The sequence below is a fragment of the Xiphophorus couchianus genome, chromosome 17, assembly GCF_001444195.1.
Source record: "Xiphophorus couchianus chromosome 17, X_couchianus-1.0, whole genome shotgun sequence".
In the NCBI taxonomy this organism is placed as follows: Eukaryota; Metazoa; Chordata; class Actinopteri; order Cyprinodontiformes; family Poeciliidae; genus Xiphophorus; species Xiphophorus couchianus.
The window spans coordinates 3,957,911-3,977,493 of record NC_040244.1 but is presented as its reverse complement, the minus strand read 5'-3'; the positions used below and the strand labels follow the sequence as shown (position 1 = coordinate 3,977,493).

The 19,583-nt window shown below is 36.8% G+C and overlaps 1 protein-coding gene across 13 annotated transcripts in view; it reads right to left on the bottom strand.

The window, feature by feature from the left end:
- The window catches only part of cacna1c (calcium channel, voltage-dependent, L type, alpha 1C subunit), a 195,568-nt gene that overhangs the window by 48,459 nt on the left and 127,526 nt on the right, over positions 1–19,583 (bottom strand). For 11 of the 13 annotated variants that reach the window (XM_028044450.1, XM_028044461.1, XM_028044452.1 and 8 more), the window contains exons 9-15: positions 16,540–16,627; positions 15,870–15,954; positions 7,641–7,731; positions 4,780–4,806; positions 2,026–2,186; positions 1,826–1,899; positions 43–194 (exon numbers count right to left, since the gene is read on the bottom strand). In XM_028044450.1, coding sequence (XP_027900251.1) covers positions 43–194; positions 1,826–1,899; positions 2,026–2,186; positions 4,780–4,806; positions 7,641–7,731; positions 15,870–15,954; positions 16,540–16,627 — 678 coding nt within the window. The remainder of the gene's footprint in view (positions 1–42; positions 195–1,825; positions 1,900–2,025; positions 2,187–4,779; positions 4,807–7,640; positions 7,732–15,869; positions 15,955–16,539; positions 16,628–19,583) is intronic. The other 2 variants (XM_028044453.1, XM_028044463.1) reach the window with 1 other exon arrangement.

Genomic DNA, 19,583 nt, shown 5'->3' with positions numbered 1-19,583 from the left:
GAGCTTAACTTCTATAGTCAATGCCGTAAAAGTCGTAATGACCTTGTTATTTTAAATATTCTCAACAGGCGTACGCAACGTAACACTGAGATGCCAAGAGGAGACATGATCTTTGTTTCAACTAGAATGGTCTCTAGTATTCCTCCACACACGACGAAGCTGTCGAACCTGTTGAAGAGCGACACGAAGTACGCCTGTGTAGTGCAAAAAAAAAAGGGAAGATGGTTAGAATTGGGTCATAAACAAAAACATTTTTACCTTTTGTCACATTACAACAGCAAACATCAATGTACTTTATTAGGATGACACGTGGTAGACCAGAGATCTGCAACTTGCAGCTCTTCAGGGTAAGGTTGTTGGTTATTATTGGGTAAAACTGACTATGAACTGAGCAGTGGATTTAAATACCTAGGCATGTCACAATAATTAATCGTCCCAGAAATTCTTGTGATAAATGATAATGTGATTTTGAGATCACTGTTTACTAATAGTATAAATGGCCTAACGATGCAAAGACACACTCTCAAAGATCAATAAACTAATTTCTAAAGTACATTTAGCACTGACATTTTAAATATACAAAATAAACACACAAGCCAAAAACAAATAAAATGGATTATGAAGTCTTTGTAAACAAACTTGCCCTTCAAAATATATTAATTATTAGGCTCAGACATTGAAAACAGAATATATTGTCGGAACGTTTGTTGAAAAAACCCCAAAACATACTGGGTGTGAAATATTTGCAGCATTTTTTGAAATGCTGGCTTCTCAATGAGATCAATGCGATTAAGCAAGCTATTTTGTACGGGCCTTTTTGTATTATGTTTGTCGATTAAACACTCTAGTAATTGTGGACCGTCAGTAAGACAAAGCCAGCTGTTGACTGAATTTTTTTTTTCCCCATGCTGGAAAACCTGCATTGCATGTTTTATGTGTAGATACATGTTTGTTGTATTGTCGTGCTTAGTTGGTACTGCTTTACAACATATTTGCTCCAAAGGTTAAGTGGTTTACCACAGATTCCTCCCAGAGTGCAACTGTCACGTTTGGCTTTTAAACCAGCATTTCCTTTGCTTCCTCCTCCTCTCAGGGCTTTCATGCTAAGCTCTGTGGTGGTCCACTCCTCCTATGGGCTCGACACATGGGAGGCGATGTCGCTCCCTCTGCGTTCGTTACATAAGGAATTTGCATGGTGAGCGACAGTCACTTGGCCTCTTACCGGCAAGCAACTGGTGAAATTCGTGCACGTGAAATTTTGAGGTCATACCAGTAGACGCGCTCCTGCAGTCTAGCGACAAGACAAAACGAAAGTTGAACACTGTTGAGCCCTTTACTCTAAGGAAACTAGAAAGGAAGGAGGCAGCTAAAACTTCTCATCATCCCATCCAGTCTCTTTGCTAGAGAGATACATGATGAAAACAAACAAGCATGCGACTTGAAATTATTGAGCTCATTTTAACTTATCACGCGATTAATTGATTTATTGCTTACCACGACAGGCCTATGCACACCCACTACAATGCAGCGATACAATGTATGCTATGCATACCCACTACTATACCTACCATAATTCCCTAACAGAAGGGAACAAGCAACAGATTTCTTTATCTAGCCTAGTCTTTTTGTCATCTGGTTGCTAAATTCAAATGCATGACAGACATTTCAAGTTTAATTTGTTTTGAAAGGCATTTATCACCTTACTTTCACTTCACACCTAATAGCATAAAAATGGCATGGTCCACAATTATGCACCCCTCTAATTCCATAAAATTCTGATAAAAGGGATTGAAGTTAGTGGTTATAAAGCTTTGGCACCACTTACCTGTAGACCAAGACTGTACATCTTTAGGAGCATCTCACCAGTGAAGAGCGCTAGTAATACTTTATTTGCTATATCTACAGACAGGAACAAAATTAGAAGATGAAAAGAAGCTAGAAAAATGAAAAGAATAATTTTACGCTAAATTTTCATTCCTGTGATTTGTGTTTTTACATGTAATGTATACATTGTGCGCAATGTACCTTGCACGTCTGTTAGCCACTGAGGCTGCTTGTGATGTTCAGAGGCGATGGTCAGGGTGTTGAGAAAAACCAGGAAGATGACCAGCCAATAGAAAACCTGGGACTTGACTGCTGCTCGACACTTTCGCCTACACAACCTGTTCCACCTCCGAGAGTAGCGACTGAGAAAGGCAGATTGAGAGGTGAGGAAAGATTGGAGAGGGTAGAAACAGAGGAAACATTTTGGATGGTATAGGTCAGAGGTCGGGTGAAGAAAACAAATGAGGGAGATGAAAAAACATGGAACCAGATGGAGGGAAATATGGTGCCAATGAGGAAATAAGGAACAACCCACAGTGAATAAAGAGAGAAAGGCAGTCAGTGGTGGAAGAAGAAGAGGAAGAAGAAGAAAAAGTTAATTGGTCAGTGCACAGAATCGAGTTGACATGAGCTCCATATCCTGAGGCTATCTGTTCTCTTAAAGCAGAAATGTGGAACAGTGTTAGTCATCAAAGGTGTTTCATACTAGCAGCAAACTTGAAGAGCTTTGTGGTGGAGTTGGAGAGACCATTTAAAGAGAAGAGGGAAAAGACACTTGCAGACAGACATTAAAATGAAATTATTTTATCTACAAATAAGAACTGTATTTTTGACTAAAAAAAGTAAATGTAGTTAATTGTTCCTGGGTTGTCGTGTGGACTAATTCCTCTTCACTTTCTTTTGCTGTCCACCGTGGAAAATTTCTGTCATTGTTTCTGATAATTGCCAGCTTCACGCCTCGCAAACAATCTACTCTACTCCCTGCACAATGGGTCACACAAGGGTCATTTTACATCTCCTCCCATGTAGGAACAATTTTCCACAGTAATTTCATAATTGCCCCGTTCTGAGTAAGTGACATGAAAACATGTGAAGGCAATATAAGGGGATTTACTTGTTCTCATAGCAGCAGTAGTAAAGTATAAATGAAACTTTGTGTGTCTAAACTGCATTGCTTTGATATGCATCTCCTTATAAATAATCTCGGAAATGACATCTACTTGTATAGATGTTTAAACGTCAATTATCCCCTCAAAAGGAAAAAAAAACACTGTTTTATGAAAACAGTAGATCCTGCTTTGGTCTACACATAGGTTATTAGGCACATCTTCCTTGTGGCAGTTTGGACCCCATTCTCTGTTAGAAAATGCTCTAATTCTTTGTGCTATAGGTCCTGTCTGGATTCATAATGGTGTTGGAAATTTCCATTTTGGTCCTTATTGTCTTAATAGCATATTGCAATTTCATCCCTGAGGTCTTTTATTGGATTGAACCTTACCATGGAGGTCACTGGAAAACTCCAGTAGCTTCAAACTCAGTGTAATGCTCAAGAAAACAGTTTCAGATTATTTCAGATTTGTGCGTTATCTTGCTGGAAGTATCCATCTCGACTAACTCTGTGGTCATAACATCTGTGGCATTTACACAATTCTCATTTGTACTAAATGACCCAAGAAAATATCTCCCAAATCATTAAAGCAACACCAGCCATCTGTGACTGTTGATACAAGGCAGGATGGATCCATGCTTAAAAAAGTGTTTCTTTTGTGTTCTGCATCCTGGTTTTAAATTTGTCTAAACACTGGAAAACCATGGTCAGTTTTAGTCAAGGCTATGATATTGTGAGAAGCACTTAATCATTTTATTTTCATGTCTGCTATAAACATCAGTACTGTGCAAATGGTTAAGTATACATAACATTTAGTTTGACATTTAGGCTTCATGAGAAAACAACATTTTTAACAGCGTAAATAACCATGGCGAACCATTTTTGTATCACTGGGATGAATGCAGTACCACACAACGTATCAGTTACTGTATTCATAAAGGTGTCAGATCTGTGATTGGTTGCTGACTTTCTGTTTTTCATACAAGTAAGAATGTGGAAGTATTTATGATCAACTAAATGTATAAACACGGCCTGCCAGGATTTCATTTCTTTCTGTTTGCTTTCAGTTAGGGCCCACACAAGACACAACTCACAACACAACACGAGCATAAACACACCCTGACTCAGTGTAACTGAGCTGAAACATTTAGCGCCATTTAGCGTTATGAATATCTTCTTCACTAATAGAGAGCATCAATTTAAAACCTTTGTGTTGGATATCTCGATGTATCTAACACAGCGTAAGAAATTAAAATTATGGAAATTTCTCACCTTTGAATAGTGCTACATCAAGGTATTTTAAGCTTTGAATTGAAAAGAGGGATTCCAGATAACTTAGTTTTTTATCTTGTAAAATGATGTACCCTTTTTTTCTCGCAGTCTAAAATTAAATCAGACTAAACTTTTACTTTTTTATATCAGTTAAGATTGTTAACATTATTTCTGTTTGCTAAATAGAAATAATAACTATATCTCAGAGCATATCTGAGGTATAATTTATAACTACCGGTATTTTAGGGCTTTGTCAGCTTCTGATGAATCCAATTCTTTTTATAAAGAGTAAATACTTGATATCAACCTCAGAGTTAATATCATGGAATTAGTATAGATTATTCTGTAAATGAAATGCTTGCAGACAGTTTTAATTTATTACTGATCATGTTGTTATTATTAGTGAGCTCAGAGGGAGTTTCTATTAGTTTGATCGTGTTAGTTTTAGATTTTCCTGTTTCCTTTTCATTTTGTTCTTCTCTAAAGTAGCACGCAAGCCCAAAGACACTAACACACATTCACAGCCAATAAATAAGTACGACTTCATTAGAAGACTACGGTAAACATGTACTAACCTGAACTTGGATTTGGAGATCCTAATTCTGGAACACAGAAAACAAAATGGATTATACAAAAACACATAGCACACAGACAGACAAAAAACACAAGACAGAGGTGATTTGAAAAGGATAAAGGGGAATGTAGCTTCCCCTGTTTTTGTAAAAAGATTTGCAGCATATATGTTTCTTGATCAACCTGCATTTGTTTTGCATATTTTACATGTAAGAATTTTAGGCAAAACAACAAAAGATGTTGCAAATGATCAACGAAAATATTTGCCAAATGGTCCAATTCACCAGTTTTAAGTAGCCATCTTGAGCATAGCCCAACAGAATGAATGCTTGTTGAATTTTATTGTGAGCAAATCACTCTCTTGAACACACACACGCCCCCCCCCTCCACACACACACACACACACACACACACGCCCACGCATATATATATATATATATATATATATACTGTATATGCAGTACACAAACACAGTGGCATCCAGTCAAAAGAAAACAATCTTAATTTGATTTTTCTCCAGTCAATCCTGGTGTAAAAAAACCACAATTCATTAATGGATGGAAAGTCTGTTGATTGTTCACCACTGTAACAGGAAAAAGGTACAACAAGGAGAACTGAGGACAAGATATTATGGAGGACATTTTGACAGAAGAGAGAAGGAAAAAAGCAATGTCCATTTCAAGTACCATAGTTCACAAAATGAAATTGGTAACTGCCGAATCAATCTGAAATCTATTTTTTTGTGAGATGTTTGTATTTGTGCTCTGGTTTGGTTGACAAAAGTCAGATGAACTGATGGAGCAGCTGACTCACTGGCTGACTGAACAGCTGACGGAAACAATGAAGCGTCTTATTGACGGCCTGAAAGACCGAACAGAATGACTGACTGGCTGGATATGGGACCTGACAGTGCATACTCCCCTTCATGTGTCCGTCTCGGTGAAGAGATCAGCAGGTGCTGAAGTAGCTCGTACCCCAAGGGCCTGTCTGCTGGCAATGTGAAGAAGAACTGACAAACACTGAAAGTCTCATTTTTTAAAAAACAAAAAAACAAAAGTGGGGGGTGGGGGGGCCTCCAGGAAACACTCTATATCTAGGATGAAAACTTCTTAATGTAAAGTTTCAGTCAACGGAAGGTCTATATTTTTTTTCCAAGTGTTGCAAATAAAAAAAAGAAAAAGAAATCTTCAAAACAAACAAAATAAAATCAAGATGGCACATACTTTTGTGATTAATGTATATCATAAGAAGTTGTTGCAGTCTGATTTGATTTAGTTCTCGGCTCTTTCCTCCATGTAAACTGAGTTGAGTGGCTCTAAGAGGTTAGGTCTCCTTAAGCAGTCATTAAAAAACAACTATTTGTGCAAGCTGAAAATTCATATTCTGTCATAACATTCTTGCGATCGAACTAATAAAACCAAGTTGATGATTTAATATGACAAATATTGAGTTTGAAATCTAAAATGATCCGTTTTGTTTTTTCATTCGTTTTAGACATTACAACAACAACAACAAAAAATAATAATAATAATCACTTTTAAATTTGTAGCAAATATTTCTACAGAGATCAGGTTCTAAATGTGGAACAAGAAAGAAGGTAGACTGAGTGGTCAGACAGATGAATGAATGGATAGGTGAACATCAGAACAAATGGAATGAAAGACAGACTGGTAGATGGATGGATAAATAAATGTATTGGTCGATAGGCAGATGAATAAATGGATTAAATGATTTCTGGATGGATGCATGAAGAAGCAGAGGGATGGATAAATGACTTGATCAATAGAAAAACTGATGAAGGACGAAGAGCTGGATAAATAGAGAAATGGATGGACAGGTGAATGGGTTTGTTTTCTAAATAAACTTTACTTCTATGGATGAGCTGAAATCATATTATATTTTTATATACTCTTCATATTTTAGTTTTTATGTTCAGGTTAATTCATTTTGACAGTATACGAATAAACCCAAACAACACAACAAATACATAATAACAGACAAACAGTGAACGTAGAGATAAATGACCATCCAAACATGCTCTCTAACTTAAGTCAGCAATTTTTGTTTTTGCGTCATATAGTTTTACTCTGGAATCGCCAGTAACCTGTTCCATTAATGAGCAATTTTGGATTTGCTTTTGCATGCTAAAGTAGAGGCTCGCTGGAGGTCACGGCTCCTGTGAGGCCCTACGTCAAAGAAAGAAAGCATCTCATTTGTTTTGAATAATGTAAAATCACAAGAAAAGCATCCGGGGATAGCAGGAGTGAGTGAGTCAGCCGTTTGTGAACTCCCACAGGGGAGGATGAAAGCGTTTCAGCGGCCAAACTCAGGTAGGGCAGAGACCGATCAGAAACACAGAGAGAGAAATTATGTCCCATAGTCATACTGGCGTAAAAAATACTCACATAAAAATATGTTTAGTCTTTGAGTTTTGGCAGTGTTATTACAGAAATGTCAAAGGTCATGTTCATAGACTTTGAAAAAGAAAAAAACAGCCCCTGTGGGAACAGAATGTACGGTTATTTGTCTCTTCAGATAAATCACCTTCACCCTAATTAAAGTTTTATCTGAGTGGAGTGTATTGACGACCTTCTGGTCCTTTACCCCAAGAGCCTTTGGTGCATGAATGCCTGCACGACACAATGAGTTATAAGGCTAAGGCTGGCTCCGCTAGATCAATGAAGGACAGAGGGAAGCCAAGCCACTTGTACCATGTCTAACACAGCAGAGCTGGTGGAAAAGACAAAGATCCTGGCAAGGCGAGGAGTACTCCATGGGAATGATGGTGGGGATTGAGAGAGCTGAAGAAGAGTTGTGTGTGTGTATGGGTGTGTTTGTTTGTGTAAGAGGATAAGGTACTCACGCCAGTCTGGTGCAGCAGGTCTCCCCCTCCACATCTCCCCCGGGAGCGTTATCTGTGTTGACTGATTCGTTTTCACTGGCTGGCATGCTCACTGAGAGAAATGGGTAAAGACAAAAGGAAAAAAAAAAAGAAAATATGAGGAAGAGTCAGAAAGAAACAAAAAAAACAAAAGGTCTATAGCAGTGCAGGGGGTTTAACGTTTACCTGGAAATAAAATGTACGTTTCAAGTGCACATTTGCAGTAGCTTCCCAAACAATTAAACTTTTTTTTGCCTTCTTAAACCACCAACTTTTCTGTATTTTATAGAAAATTTCCACAAGAGGAAGAAAAAGGACACATAGTTTTTAAGATAATAATAAAGTGTGGAATGCACTAATTTATTCCCCATTACTCAGATTCTCCTACATAAAATTTGGCGCCTTCAGAAGTCATGGATGCATTCCTTTTGGGTCAGTACTTTGTAGAACCACCTATTACTACAATTACAGCTGCGAGTTTTAAATGATGTATTTCTACCAGTTTTGCATATCTAGAGATGGAAATTTTCGGCCACTTTAGTTCTTTGCTAAATAGTTGAAGCTCGGTCAGATTGGACTGAGAGCCTTTGTGAGGTAAATTTTCAAGTCTCACTCTCAAACAGATTTAAGCTGGACTTTGTACTATTAGAGTTGTCCAGCTGGACCGATCAGTAAACAATGGCACTAGATACAAGTGCTTTTTATTAAGCTCTTATATAATTTTTTTTCAGGGCTGCCCTGCATTCATGTCTTAAACATAAAAGAGAGACTTTGTAGTTTCTTTGTAGTCTAAGGAAAGAGCTGTGATATCAGATGTGCTCTGTTCATCCTCACCTTTGAGTCTAAATTAAAATATGTCTTTTGGTAATAAGAGAGCACAGTTCAAACAGCATATTTTTTTCTGTTTTAAATAAAACAGCTTGTGAGTGATGATATGCAAGGATAGAGGGATGAGTTAATATTGAGACGATGGGGAAAGACTTTGAAAAATGAAACATATTCATGGGTAATAATGGAAAAATCAATTGTTTTACAAAAAAAAGTACAAAATGAATGGACAACCAATAACAGTGAAGTGGGACGGGGAGACAATAATGTAAGCACTAAAGACGGTTTAGATGACAGGAGATTGAGCGAGAAAGAAAAGGAAGAATGTGGAGACGGCTGCTTGAGAGACTGATTTGAAATGATCCATCGCTTTTTATTGCTTCTGTCAATTCAGGCTTGCTGGGGGGAATGAGCCGCATTCCTTTATTGTCACTTCAAATATTATTGCTACACCTGTAGGTATCAGAATCAGACACTGCACATGGAGTTCCAGTCGCCAGTTTGCCTTCACTCTTCACTGGCAAGTGTGTTACTCTAATTTTGTGCCTTTTTAAAGTTTATCTGAGCCTTCTTTTTCTTGCATGGAATTAATGTGCTACAGATAACTTCAATAGATTTAAAAGCGAGAATTTGATGCACAAGTTTCAACGAGGGTGATGGTTTCAACTACTAATTTGTTGGGAAACCTACTAATCTACAAACCATTTTGCAACACAAAATGTCTCATAAACCCGTTGTTTCAATCATATTGAAACGTAATTGTGCATTGACACACAAATCGGTGGTAAAGAGGTTCACTTTTGTAAAATCTTGTCTCTGTGAGCGATAAAGCCTTCACTGTTAATATGATGTAAGTTTCCACACTTCGACATGTCCCTCCTGTAGCTACGCTACTTGGTTAAATGCACTTGTGAGCAGCAAGTTTCTCCTGAGGCTACAAAGCCTTTGAAATACTATTCAAAAGCAGCCCGGTGCCTTCCCCTCAATGGAGCTATGAACTAGTTTAATACCTATTGTTAGAGTAAACCCCAAAGACCTGGAACAAAGAGACAAGAAACGAGGAAAATTAAGACAGAGGACAGCAGGGTAAAAAATGACTGAAGAGACAGAAAAGGACATGATGGAAACAGGAGTCACATGTTTTTTTTGTGTAAATTGGATTAGATTCTGCTTTAGCCTGTTAACACTGCAAAAAGTTTCAAGTTATGTAAGTACACAGACTTATTTGATTTTGGAGACTCTGGGAAATTATAACTAAATAATATCCTAACTTCACAGACTGACATTCAGACAGTCAAGTTTTGTCTTTCTTATCAAAGTAAAATAAGTAAGACAAAATAACAAATATTTCTCACTAAACAGGGACCTAAACTAATTGTTTTGCTATTTTAAGTATGGTTGTGTGGAGTAATTCTGAAAAGATTATGTCTTAGCTTCAGTAGAATGCAATCAAATTATTCTCAAGCCCCACCCTGCTAACGCAGATTATTTATGACTTAGTTTATTTTTTGGAGACGAAAAAACAGCTTTTTTATGCATTTGTGTGAATTGGATATCTCTAAAACTTTTGCTGATAGAAGCCACAGCAGCTGAGTTACTGTCTGGAATTTTTCAGTGTATATTGCTTTCTTCTATCTCTGTGCCCATGAAATTTGAAATGTGAGTTGAATCTGTTAATAACAGAGAGGAAACGGGAAACTGTGTGAAAGAAAACACAAGATACAATTGGCAGAAGAAAATCTCTCAAATCTTAAGCATAGGATTGTTGTAGGCTTTTTTTATTATTATTATTTTTGACATAGTTAAATGTTCAATGTATAACCACCTGTTGGTCAAATCTTTGAAATGTTTTTTTTTTTTGGACTATTAAAAGATTTTATTCCTGGACAACAACAATCATTCCCTCTTTAAAGTAAGTTTTTGGCATGCATTTGTTTTCATTACCCTTCACTCTGATACTAGTATAATCCAGGGCGATCAGCTGATAGAAGTCACTTAATAAATTAATAAATTTGTAAATAGTCATCTAGAAAACGATGGCAAACTAGCTGCATCATGAAGATCAAAGAACACACCAAACAATTCAGGGATGAAGCTGAGAATGTAAAAGCATGTTTGGGCTACAAAATATTATCTCAACCTCTGTCACTCTTTGCCAAATAACCTTGATGCTGTAATTGTGACTAAAGGTGGTTTGATTACGTAAGCATGCCAAACATTTCAGATTTGTGAAAAAACATTTATACTTTATGCTACATTTTCCTTCCTCCACTTTGTGTTGGTCTATCACTTAAAATCCCAATGAAATGCATTGACCTTTCTGACTGTAATGTGACAATATATGGAAAAATTAAGGGATTATAGATTATTGTGCAAGGCACTGTTTGTAAAACTTAAGAGTAGAAGTTGGAGAAGGTCTTTTTTCTGAATAAAATTTCATATTTTAGTCTATGAGAGGCTGGAATAATGCAGGGACTTTTAAAGAAAGGAATCTGAAACGACAAGAAGAGGATTATGTCATCACTTCAGCAAAGATGATTTTGCATATACTATTTATGCTTTGCATTAGCCTCGTATGATAACATTCACCTCTTATGTTTTCAGACAATCAAGCAAATTATTTCCTTTCAGATAAAATTTTTAATGTCAAAACTGTAAAGTTGTTTCTTCTCTTTGTCTCCAATTACATTGCAATTAACCTTTTTATAAGAAAAAGTAAAATTTTATGTGCACCAAAGCATCTCAAAAGCCAATATAGAGGAGCAACAGGAGTCACAATTTTGGGTAAAATTTCATAAAACAAGAAAGTTAGAATATTATAATGCTTAAGTTTGAAATAATCATTAAATGCGTAGCAATCATTTGGAAGTAGGTGTGCAAAACGCACAAGCAAGACATTGAGAACAAACAAATTTACAGTGTCGAGAGGTTTTTACTGCACACTAAGGGGTTGAAGCTCTAAAGGGGGCAAAAGATATTCTTGCTTAAGTGGCAGGAGAGTCTTTACAGGAAGGTAGAAATAAAAACAAAGGAAGATTTTAGGTGTAGAAGAAGTGCTCGGGGTTGCAGTCCGCTTGCAGTTCTAGGATCTGTAAAATCTTTAACTAATGTCGGTCCATGCAGACAAACGCACACGCCTTACGAAGGAAAGCCGCGTTTTTCTTCACGGCTCCACGCAGAGAGAGAAAATGTCGACCTTTACCTGGGGACAGATAGTACGGCTCAACAGGACAAACACAAACACACACACACACACACACTTGTATATAACATAGAGAGAGCTTCACATCAGCATTTCACCTCCAGACAGCATGAGAGACATGCACACATGTCAAATGTGTGCATGTCAGAAACTAGTTGCAAAAAAAACATTTATTTAAGCAATTACACCGACACCTCATTTCTTCATTTAAACCATAGTTTTACTTTGAAAAGAATTAATATGATTGCAGCACTGTCTGTTCCGCCTTTGTTGAACAATTTCAGTTTTTGATCTTTATTGTATTTACCCAAACTTCTGCAGTTTTGCGTAGAGAGAAACACAATAAAGGGCAGAAAGTATGTTTATCTGGATTTCTATAGATGAAATCCATGAAACTGACTTTAAACTTTTACTGAGAGCTACACAAGGTTGTTGTTTTTTTTCTGCGAAATGTTGTAATTTTCTTTTTAATAATTTTCTCTATTGTATTTTTTTCCATTGTGTAACACTCGCATACTGGATTCATTGTCTTCTAAATCATAACATAACACATAATAATTTAAAATCTCTTGTACAGTACAATGTAGAAAGATAATGTAAAATCCTGCAAACATTGTAAGTATCTAAACAAGAAACGGAATATGCAAAGTGATGCAATAAGAGACATAAAATTCATATTTTAAACAATAGCTGCAGAATTGCTGTAGCTCACTTAATTGTAAGAGATGAGATAAATGAAACCAAGATTCTTCTCTGCCATTTTAATCATATGCACAGCTACATACACACAGAGCTCTATAGTAAAGCATTTTTCATGCTTTCAAAGAGTAATTTTATACTTGCAGTCATCTTAAATTTCTATTACCGAAGACAACCCTAGTACATCCTTCATTGCTCTTAGAGAATATCTGACACCTTCTCCCTCAAACTCAATGGAAAATAATAATTTGTTGCAGATATTTCCTCAAAGTAGAGCTGGTGTTGTATTTAGCATGACACCAGCTTCAGTAAAAAATGTATCCAACAAGTTTTAGGAGTAGAATCCAAATGCATCCAATGAATAATAAATTAACTTAAAAATGGACAGTAACAGTCTGTTACCAATACCAACCAGTAGTTGGTTGATAAATTTAACTGGTACTTGTGATTGAAGTTGATGGTAAATTACTTAACTCATCTACAAAAAGCAGCTGAAAGACTCAACGTTTTATTTTATGACGTTCAAACCAAAGCGCTATGTTTAAATCGTAAACAAACCAAATTTAAACATCTTGGTGTGAAGACTGTAGAGGAATCTATTATACATATGATGCCAAATGTTTACTTACACTCTTATAAGAAACATAACCCTATTTATTTACTGTTTGGTATTAAACCACACATCATTTTCTGCTTAGGTTAGGATGGACAACATATTTCAAATTAAAGTAACACAATTCTCTTGGTAATGATCTTACCAGCTTCAGACAGCATGTTCACAAGTTCTTTAACTTTCGTTCTGGTGTTCAGTCACATATTTCATTCCAAAACCTGCTAATCTCTGTGACACTGAATATGTCCATATGTTGTAAACACTTGCATAATTTAGACAAACTTTAATCAAAGACACACGGCGTAAACAGAAAAGGTATTACAGAGGTCGTGTTAACTTGAAGAACTCATGGAAACATGTCACACATACCATCCTGAGAATCAGCAGTAACTGAAACAAACAAGCTTTCTGGTCTTCTGACAGAGGTGGACTGGAAACATTCATACCAGACTGGCAATGTCTGTGGATGAAAAGCATGCAACAAGACGGCAAAGGCGGAGAGCATGCAAGTCGCATAGAAAGGCCCAGCATACGCAATGTGCTTCTGAGATGACTTAGGACACATGCTAAACTGCTGAGATGACACAATAAGATACAGTAATTGCATTAGTTCTAATTAGTTCTGCATTTCCCCCTTTTAGAATCGCTAAGTATCTTCAAAAGACTGCTGCAGAAGTAAGCCGAAGCTTGAAGACTGAAAAATGATAAGACCTGTGATAATCAGTACAGCAGTGATTACAAAAAAGAAAAAGAAAAACTGGAGATCATTAGCACAAAACTGAGTATCCTGGTTTTTTCCAATTAGCTGAATCCAATTATAAGCCCCTGGGATGTTTTAGAGAAAATGGTGGATCAACACAAAGCCTTAAGCAAAGAGAACAAGAGAGGAATTTCTGTCTCTGACAAATACACTCATCAGGATATGGTTTTTGGCAGTTGAACTGTTTGCAGTTCTACTTGAGAACAATCTGCTGTTCATTTTAGACTGACACAGTTACTGTCAGGTGAGGACATTCTGAATGATTTTTATACCACATTCATCCACACATCTGATTACACCTGAAACCCTTCAAATGCTTTCTCACTAATACTATAACAAACATGCTGACAATGGCAACTGACTCGTGCAAGTGTATCCGTAATACACACAAACACGCATTCATGCTACAAAAGCCCACTGCAATGTGCACAAGCTACACATTTGTTGATCTTTGTACGCAGATGGGATGGTACAGTGCTTTGCATTTCAATGTTACAACCACATCAACATCAATGTAATAGAATATTTTTGTCATATATAAGTATTCTGTATAGTGCTTTACCTACATGCAAAACACTATGTTAGCTTAAAAAATATAATCTACACTTCACCTTATATAGGTCATACAAACCATCAAAGACTTTGTGGAAAAGGACTTTTACAATGCTCTGTTGATAAATGGTCAACGGCATGATATGTCTTATAGACACGGGCACATATACTGTTTTTTTTTTCTTGCCATTCTGTTTGCCAATTTTTGTCATAAAATCTCCTATCATCTTTTGGAAAAGAGTTCAGGTGATAAACTGTCCCAGGGCAGCAGAAACAGTCTAATACATCAACCAGGAGGAGCGTCCATCCATCTTAGTGATGGAGGCAAAGCAATTGAAATATTAAGTGACTTGATTTTTCTCCTTCACAAACAAAAATATGATTGATCCTTTTGAAGTCCAAGTTTAGACTATAAAAACCTATCATTTCGTCATCTCATCAACACTTGATGGCTTGTCCAATTAAATTAATAATTCACAGTGTTACACTGTATCAAGATTGACATCAACAACATTAGAAATTTGTCTTTTAAAAAACAGACATGGTGATTTTTATGCAACATTTACTAAATTGGCAGCATATTGTTTATTTATGACAAATACCTCAACCTCAGCTGATTTGGTTTTGCCTGGCTGATGGGCATGGACCGATAAAATCATAACACATGAAGCTTTATTTCCTTGCAAACTGGGTCAGTCCGTCTTAGACCATGTTAATTCACTGGAATTCTCAGAAAGCAAATATCATCATTAGATTAATCAATTCTCTTTTCCACCCATAATGTCATCAGTGGGTTTTTTTGTTGTTTTTTTCTTTTGAAGACTGAATCACCAGCTCGGCACAGAAAATGTGTGCAGACAATCCATGCTGTCTCTGTGTAATTAGTTTTCATTCATTTCAAGTGCATGCAAGCTGTGTTTCAAGCCTCTAAAAAAAAAAAAGACCCTTTCTCCTTTTCTCGCTGTCACTCTCCCAAGCTGAATTTAAGCTTTTGATGTCAGACTTCCAGGTTAGGAGGCTCTATTTCTCTGCCTCTTGAAGCAAGGATTAGTCCTAGAGAAACATGTGTGGCTGTCTCTCTCTCCAATCGGGTGGTAGATTGAAACTGGGTGTTCATTTGTGGAGTACATTTCTAGCAAAACACAAGTGCTCATATTTTTCGAGGTGTATACAGTTAGAACGTACATATGAATGAGTAGGTGCAGGATTGTGTTTGAGTGTTTGAGAGAAAAAGAGAGAAAGCATGCAACCACGGGCTATAAGCTGCAGCACGACACATTCCAGTAATATCTAAACAGGTTTAAAACCACAGGAGGACTTTCAAGCAAACAGTATTTGTCACACACTCGACATTTAGGAAGTCAGTTGATTTTTCTAAACTTTGCCAAAAATACCCCTCTGATGGAACTAGATCTGGCAAGAACCTTTATAAATCCATACTTGCACACAACTTTTCTCCCAACTTTGTATTGCACAAAATTACACCAAGCAACCAGATCAAGGTGAAATGTTGGCCTGTTTATTGGTAGAAATGAATTATTGTACTGCAGTACTCACGGTTTCTGGGTTTGTCATCGTCCAAGCCCTCCTCTTCATTCTCTGGGTCGATGTCTTCAGCCTGAGTGATCCAGTCTAAATAGCCCTGCGATTGGACAAATGAATGCAAAGACGGGGAGAACAAGTCAACGGGTGTAGCAGTGGATCGGGCAATATGCATAAAAAGAAAGCACTGACGAGCTAGACAGTGCTTTGCAGAAGTATTTTGTCCCGTTGAGCTCGTTCCCATTTTTCAATGCAATTTATGATAAAGTACTAATAAATATTGTTTTTTATTTTTTGTTTGTGGTTTGGAGGGGTTGGCTGGATGTGCATTTGCATGCCAGATTTTCAGTTTTTTCTTTGTTTCATTTTTAATTTTCCTTCCCACTCAGCAACGTTCTGCTTTATGTTGATCATGAAGTACAGTGAAGACGTTCGCGGGATACAGATACTTTTACAAGATTAAAAACAGTTTAAATTTCTCTTCCTTTGAATTTGGCAATCTTTTCAATAAAAGTGACCTGGCAAGAATTGATTCTTATATTGTGAAGCTATATAATGTTTTTATTTTATTTTTTTGAAAGACGTAAAGGACACTGGAGTGTTTAAATCAGTAAATACAACACATTTCTGCACTTTAGCTAATAAGTGACTTAGATAAACACTTAGTACTCAAACAGCAGCCCACCTTAAGGTCCTCCTCCAGTTGCTGTTTTTCTCGTAGTTTCTGGAAGTCGCCACGTGCTTTGGCCTTCTCTCTTTCCTTGGAAAACTCTCTGGGAGAGGGGAGGCAGGGTAACGGGATGGGGTTATAGGTTCGGGGGGGAAGAGAGAAGAACAAAGAAACGAAAGACAAGAAGAAGAATCTGAAAATCCAGAATGAAAGTTTTTGGCAAACGTGAGATTACTGTGTTAACTAGTATGATGCAGCTTGCAGCATGGGGGGAGGGGGCAACCTGCTGAGGAAAAGGCAATGAGTGAAGGAGTAAAGAAGTTAGTGTGCAAATGAAAATGGAAAACCTGAACTTTTAGGCTTCCAAAAGAGTCAGCTTTGAAGCGAAACCTTAAAGCGAAGAGAAACTTGGCTTTGGATATTAAACAAAAACAAAACAACTTCAGTCTTCCACCTCTGCTGTGATTCATCTGTACCTCTTTAGCTTTTAGATCCACTTTTACAAGCTTTGCTTTGAATTATTTCTTTGATCACGATTTGGTTTCCATCAAATCAAAGAATTTAGTTCAAGTCCAAACAGTTCAAGGCGGTTTGCTTTCCATGATAGAGTGCTTACAGATTTCTTATGTTTTTTTGCTTTTATGTCACATCCAATTTTTATATTAGAGAAAGATCGCTTGCTTTTATGTAAAAATATATTTTTCAAATGAGTAGCTAACTGAAAATCATCACTTTTTGGAACAGAGAGCTCAGTTTTCCTGGCCACTCTTTCCTGCCACTTAAACAAAACCTAACTGATGACATGAAGTAGGCTAAAAGCAAGTTGTTGAGGTCTAATCTCTCTTGCATGTCTTTAGGATTATTATAGCCAGAAAGAGAAGGCACACTTCAGGTATATTAAGATCAAAAGTCTTCTTCAAGTAAACAGAATGATTGAATGTTTCAGGATTGGGCCAATTGTCCTTTTTTGAAATCAAAATATGCTAATATTATGACTACAAATCATTTGCCAAAAAAATAAAATAAAACAATATATATGTAATTTTTTACTGTTCTCTGAAATTGTAACTACAAATATAGTTTTAGCTGGGTTTGGTCATGTAAAGAAAATCCAATGTAACAGCAAGTCCGTCAGTGATTTGTGTTTATTTTCTGTCCAGTACAAACAGTTTTGATTGATGCACTTAGCAGGAGCCGGATCAATAAGCTAAGCTAATGACTAATCAACAGTAAACCACTGTCAAACACAAACAAGCAGTATTTTATATTTTAAGAAACCTATAAAATAAACAAATTTCAAATATCTTCTTAAAATTAAGCTTATAGTTTAAACACGTTTTTCATGTATTTGCTTATTTTGCAACACAGGATGTGGGAAAACTTGAAGCCTCCGGATCTCCACCTCTAAGTCTCCCCATCAGCCAAATTACTCAGTCACAGCGGTAATTAAAAATAGAATTAGACATTTTTCATTAATGGATGATTTGCAACTACTTGAAAAAAAATTGCAGATTTATAATCTGTTTTGTGGTATGCTTAAGGTTAGTGACCACTTGGAATACATATCTGTGCCCAAGCCTCAACTTCCTGGCTCATGTTGCTTCAACATTTCCACATAGTGTTTTTCCCCCACAATGCCGGGTGTTATGTGAACTTAACTTTTCCCTCGTGCTGCAACTTAAAACCAGAACAAGATGCTGAAACCCTGGTACTTAAGACGGATGGTATTTTCCTGTATGCATCCTGTTTCCCTCAATTGGTCATCATGGTCAAACAATTCAATTGCAGTTTTATCACAACTATGTCTACAAAATTTAAGGTCTTTGTCTCCGAGTAGATTTGCAAATCCAATTACTTAATACAAGTTCTGCATTTGTAGATTGGAATTGAAATTCCTCCACAAATGTGTCTCCATCGAAATCAAATGTTATGAACTACCTTTCACAAGCCATGAGATTATCATCTATCTTTTTTTAAGTGAAAGTAAATATGTGTATATGCGCATTTGGGAGTATTAAAACTTAAGGCTTCATGCTTATTTTTCTATTCTCTCTTCATCGCCTTTGGGTTCCTTTTTCTCTCTTTTCCTCTTTTGTGAATTCACATCACTTTGTTCTGCTGTTTCATGTCGCATTATACCCCGAGTTACACTCAATGTTTCTGTCTCCAAATTGCACTGTAGCTGTTCTTGTTCCTGCTTAGCAATTAGTTATAATGCCAACCTGAGACGCCAATGAGAAACCAGTTGGTAAAAGGTCAGGCTGTGTAGTGTGCTGACAGCATCATTACTCAGAGGTTTAGACAAAGTCAGGACGCCAAACCAACCCCAAGCTGTTTGGACCAGACAGACGTCTAATACTTTCTCCTGCACGTAACTAGGAGCTTCAAGTCAGATGTCATAATAAACAAAAGATAAATGGTTCTGAAAGTAATAAAGCACAAATTTACAGAATTTTAAACACTCAAAAATAATTAGATTTATAGAAACCCTTACTCTAGTCTTGCCAAAGTTAGGTAGAGCGGCTCACGTAAATACATGTTTAACAAAGTCCTACCAGCAATCTACAAATATGTAGATTATTTTACCACTGGGTTGCTTTCTTTATTTTATATGAGAAGGACTGTTTCCTGTGCCAGTAGCAGCGGTGCTGAGTATAGACCTTTTCATGATAGTAGTTCTATTTCCCAGAAACAGCCGCGTCGTAGTAACAGAGAGACAATACCCAAAAGGTCTCTGTGGTCTTGAGGCAGAATCACAAGTGATTCTACTACAGTCAGCTAAAGTCTATCAGCAGTTTACATTGTTCTCTTGGGAAAGGTCCTGAGCCTCAACTGTAAAGAGCTGTGATGACAAATCTACACTGGCTTGTAAAATTATTCATACCCCTTGTGTCCTTTCAGAGTTTTCACTTTTACAAGCACAAACTTCTATGTATTTTATGGAGATCAGATGAGATAGACAACACAAGGAAATGTGTTTGCTTACTATATTGACGTACTAAATACGTAACTTTTAAAACAAGTGGTTGCACTTGGTTTCATGTGTTTGACATAGAGTA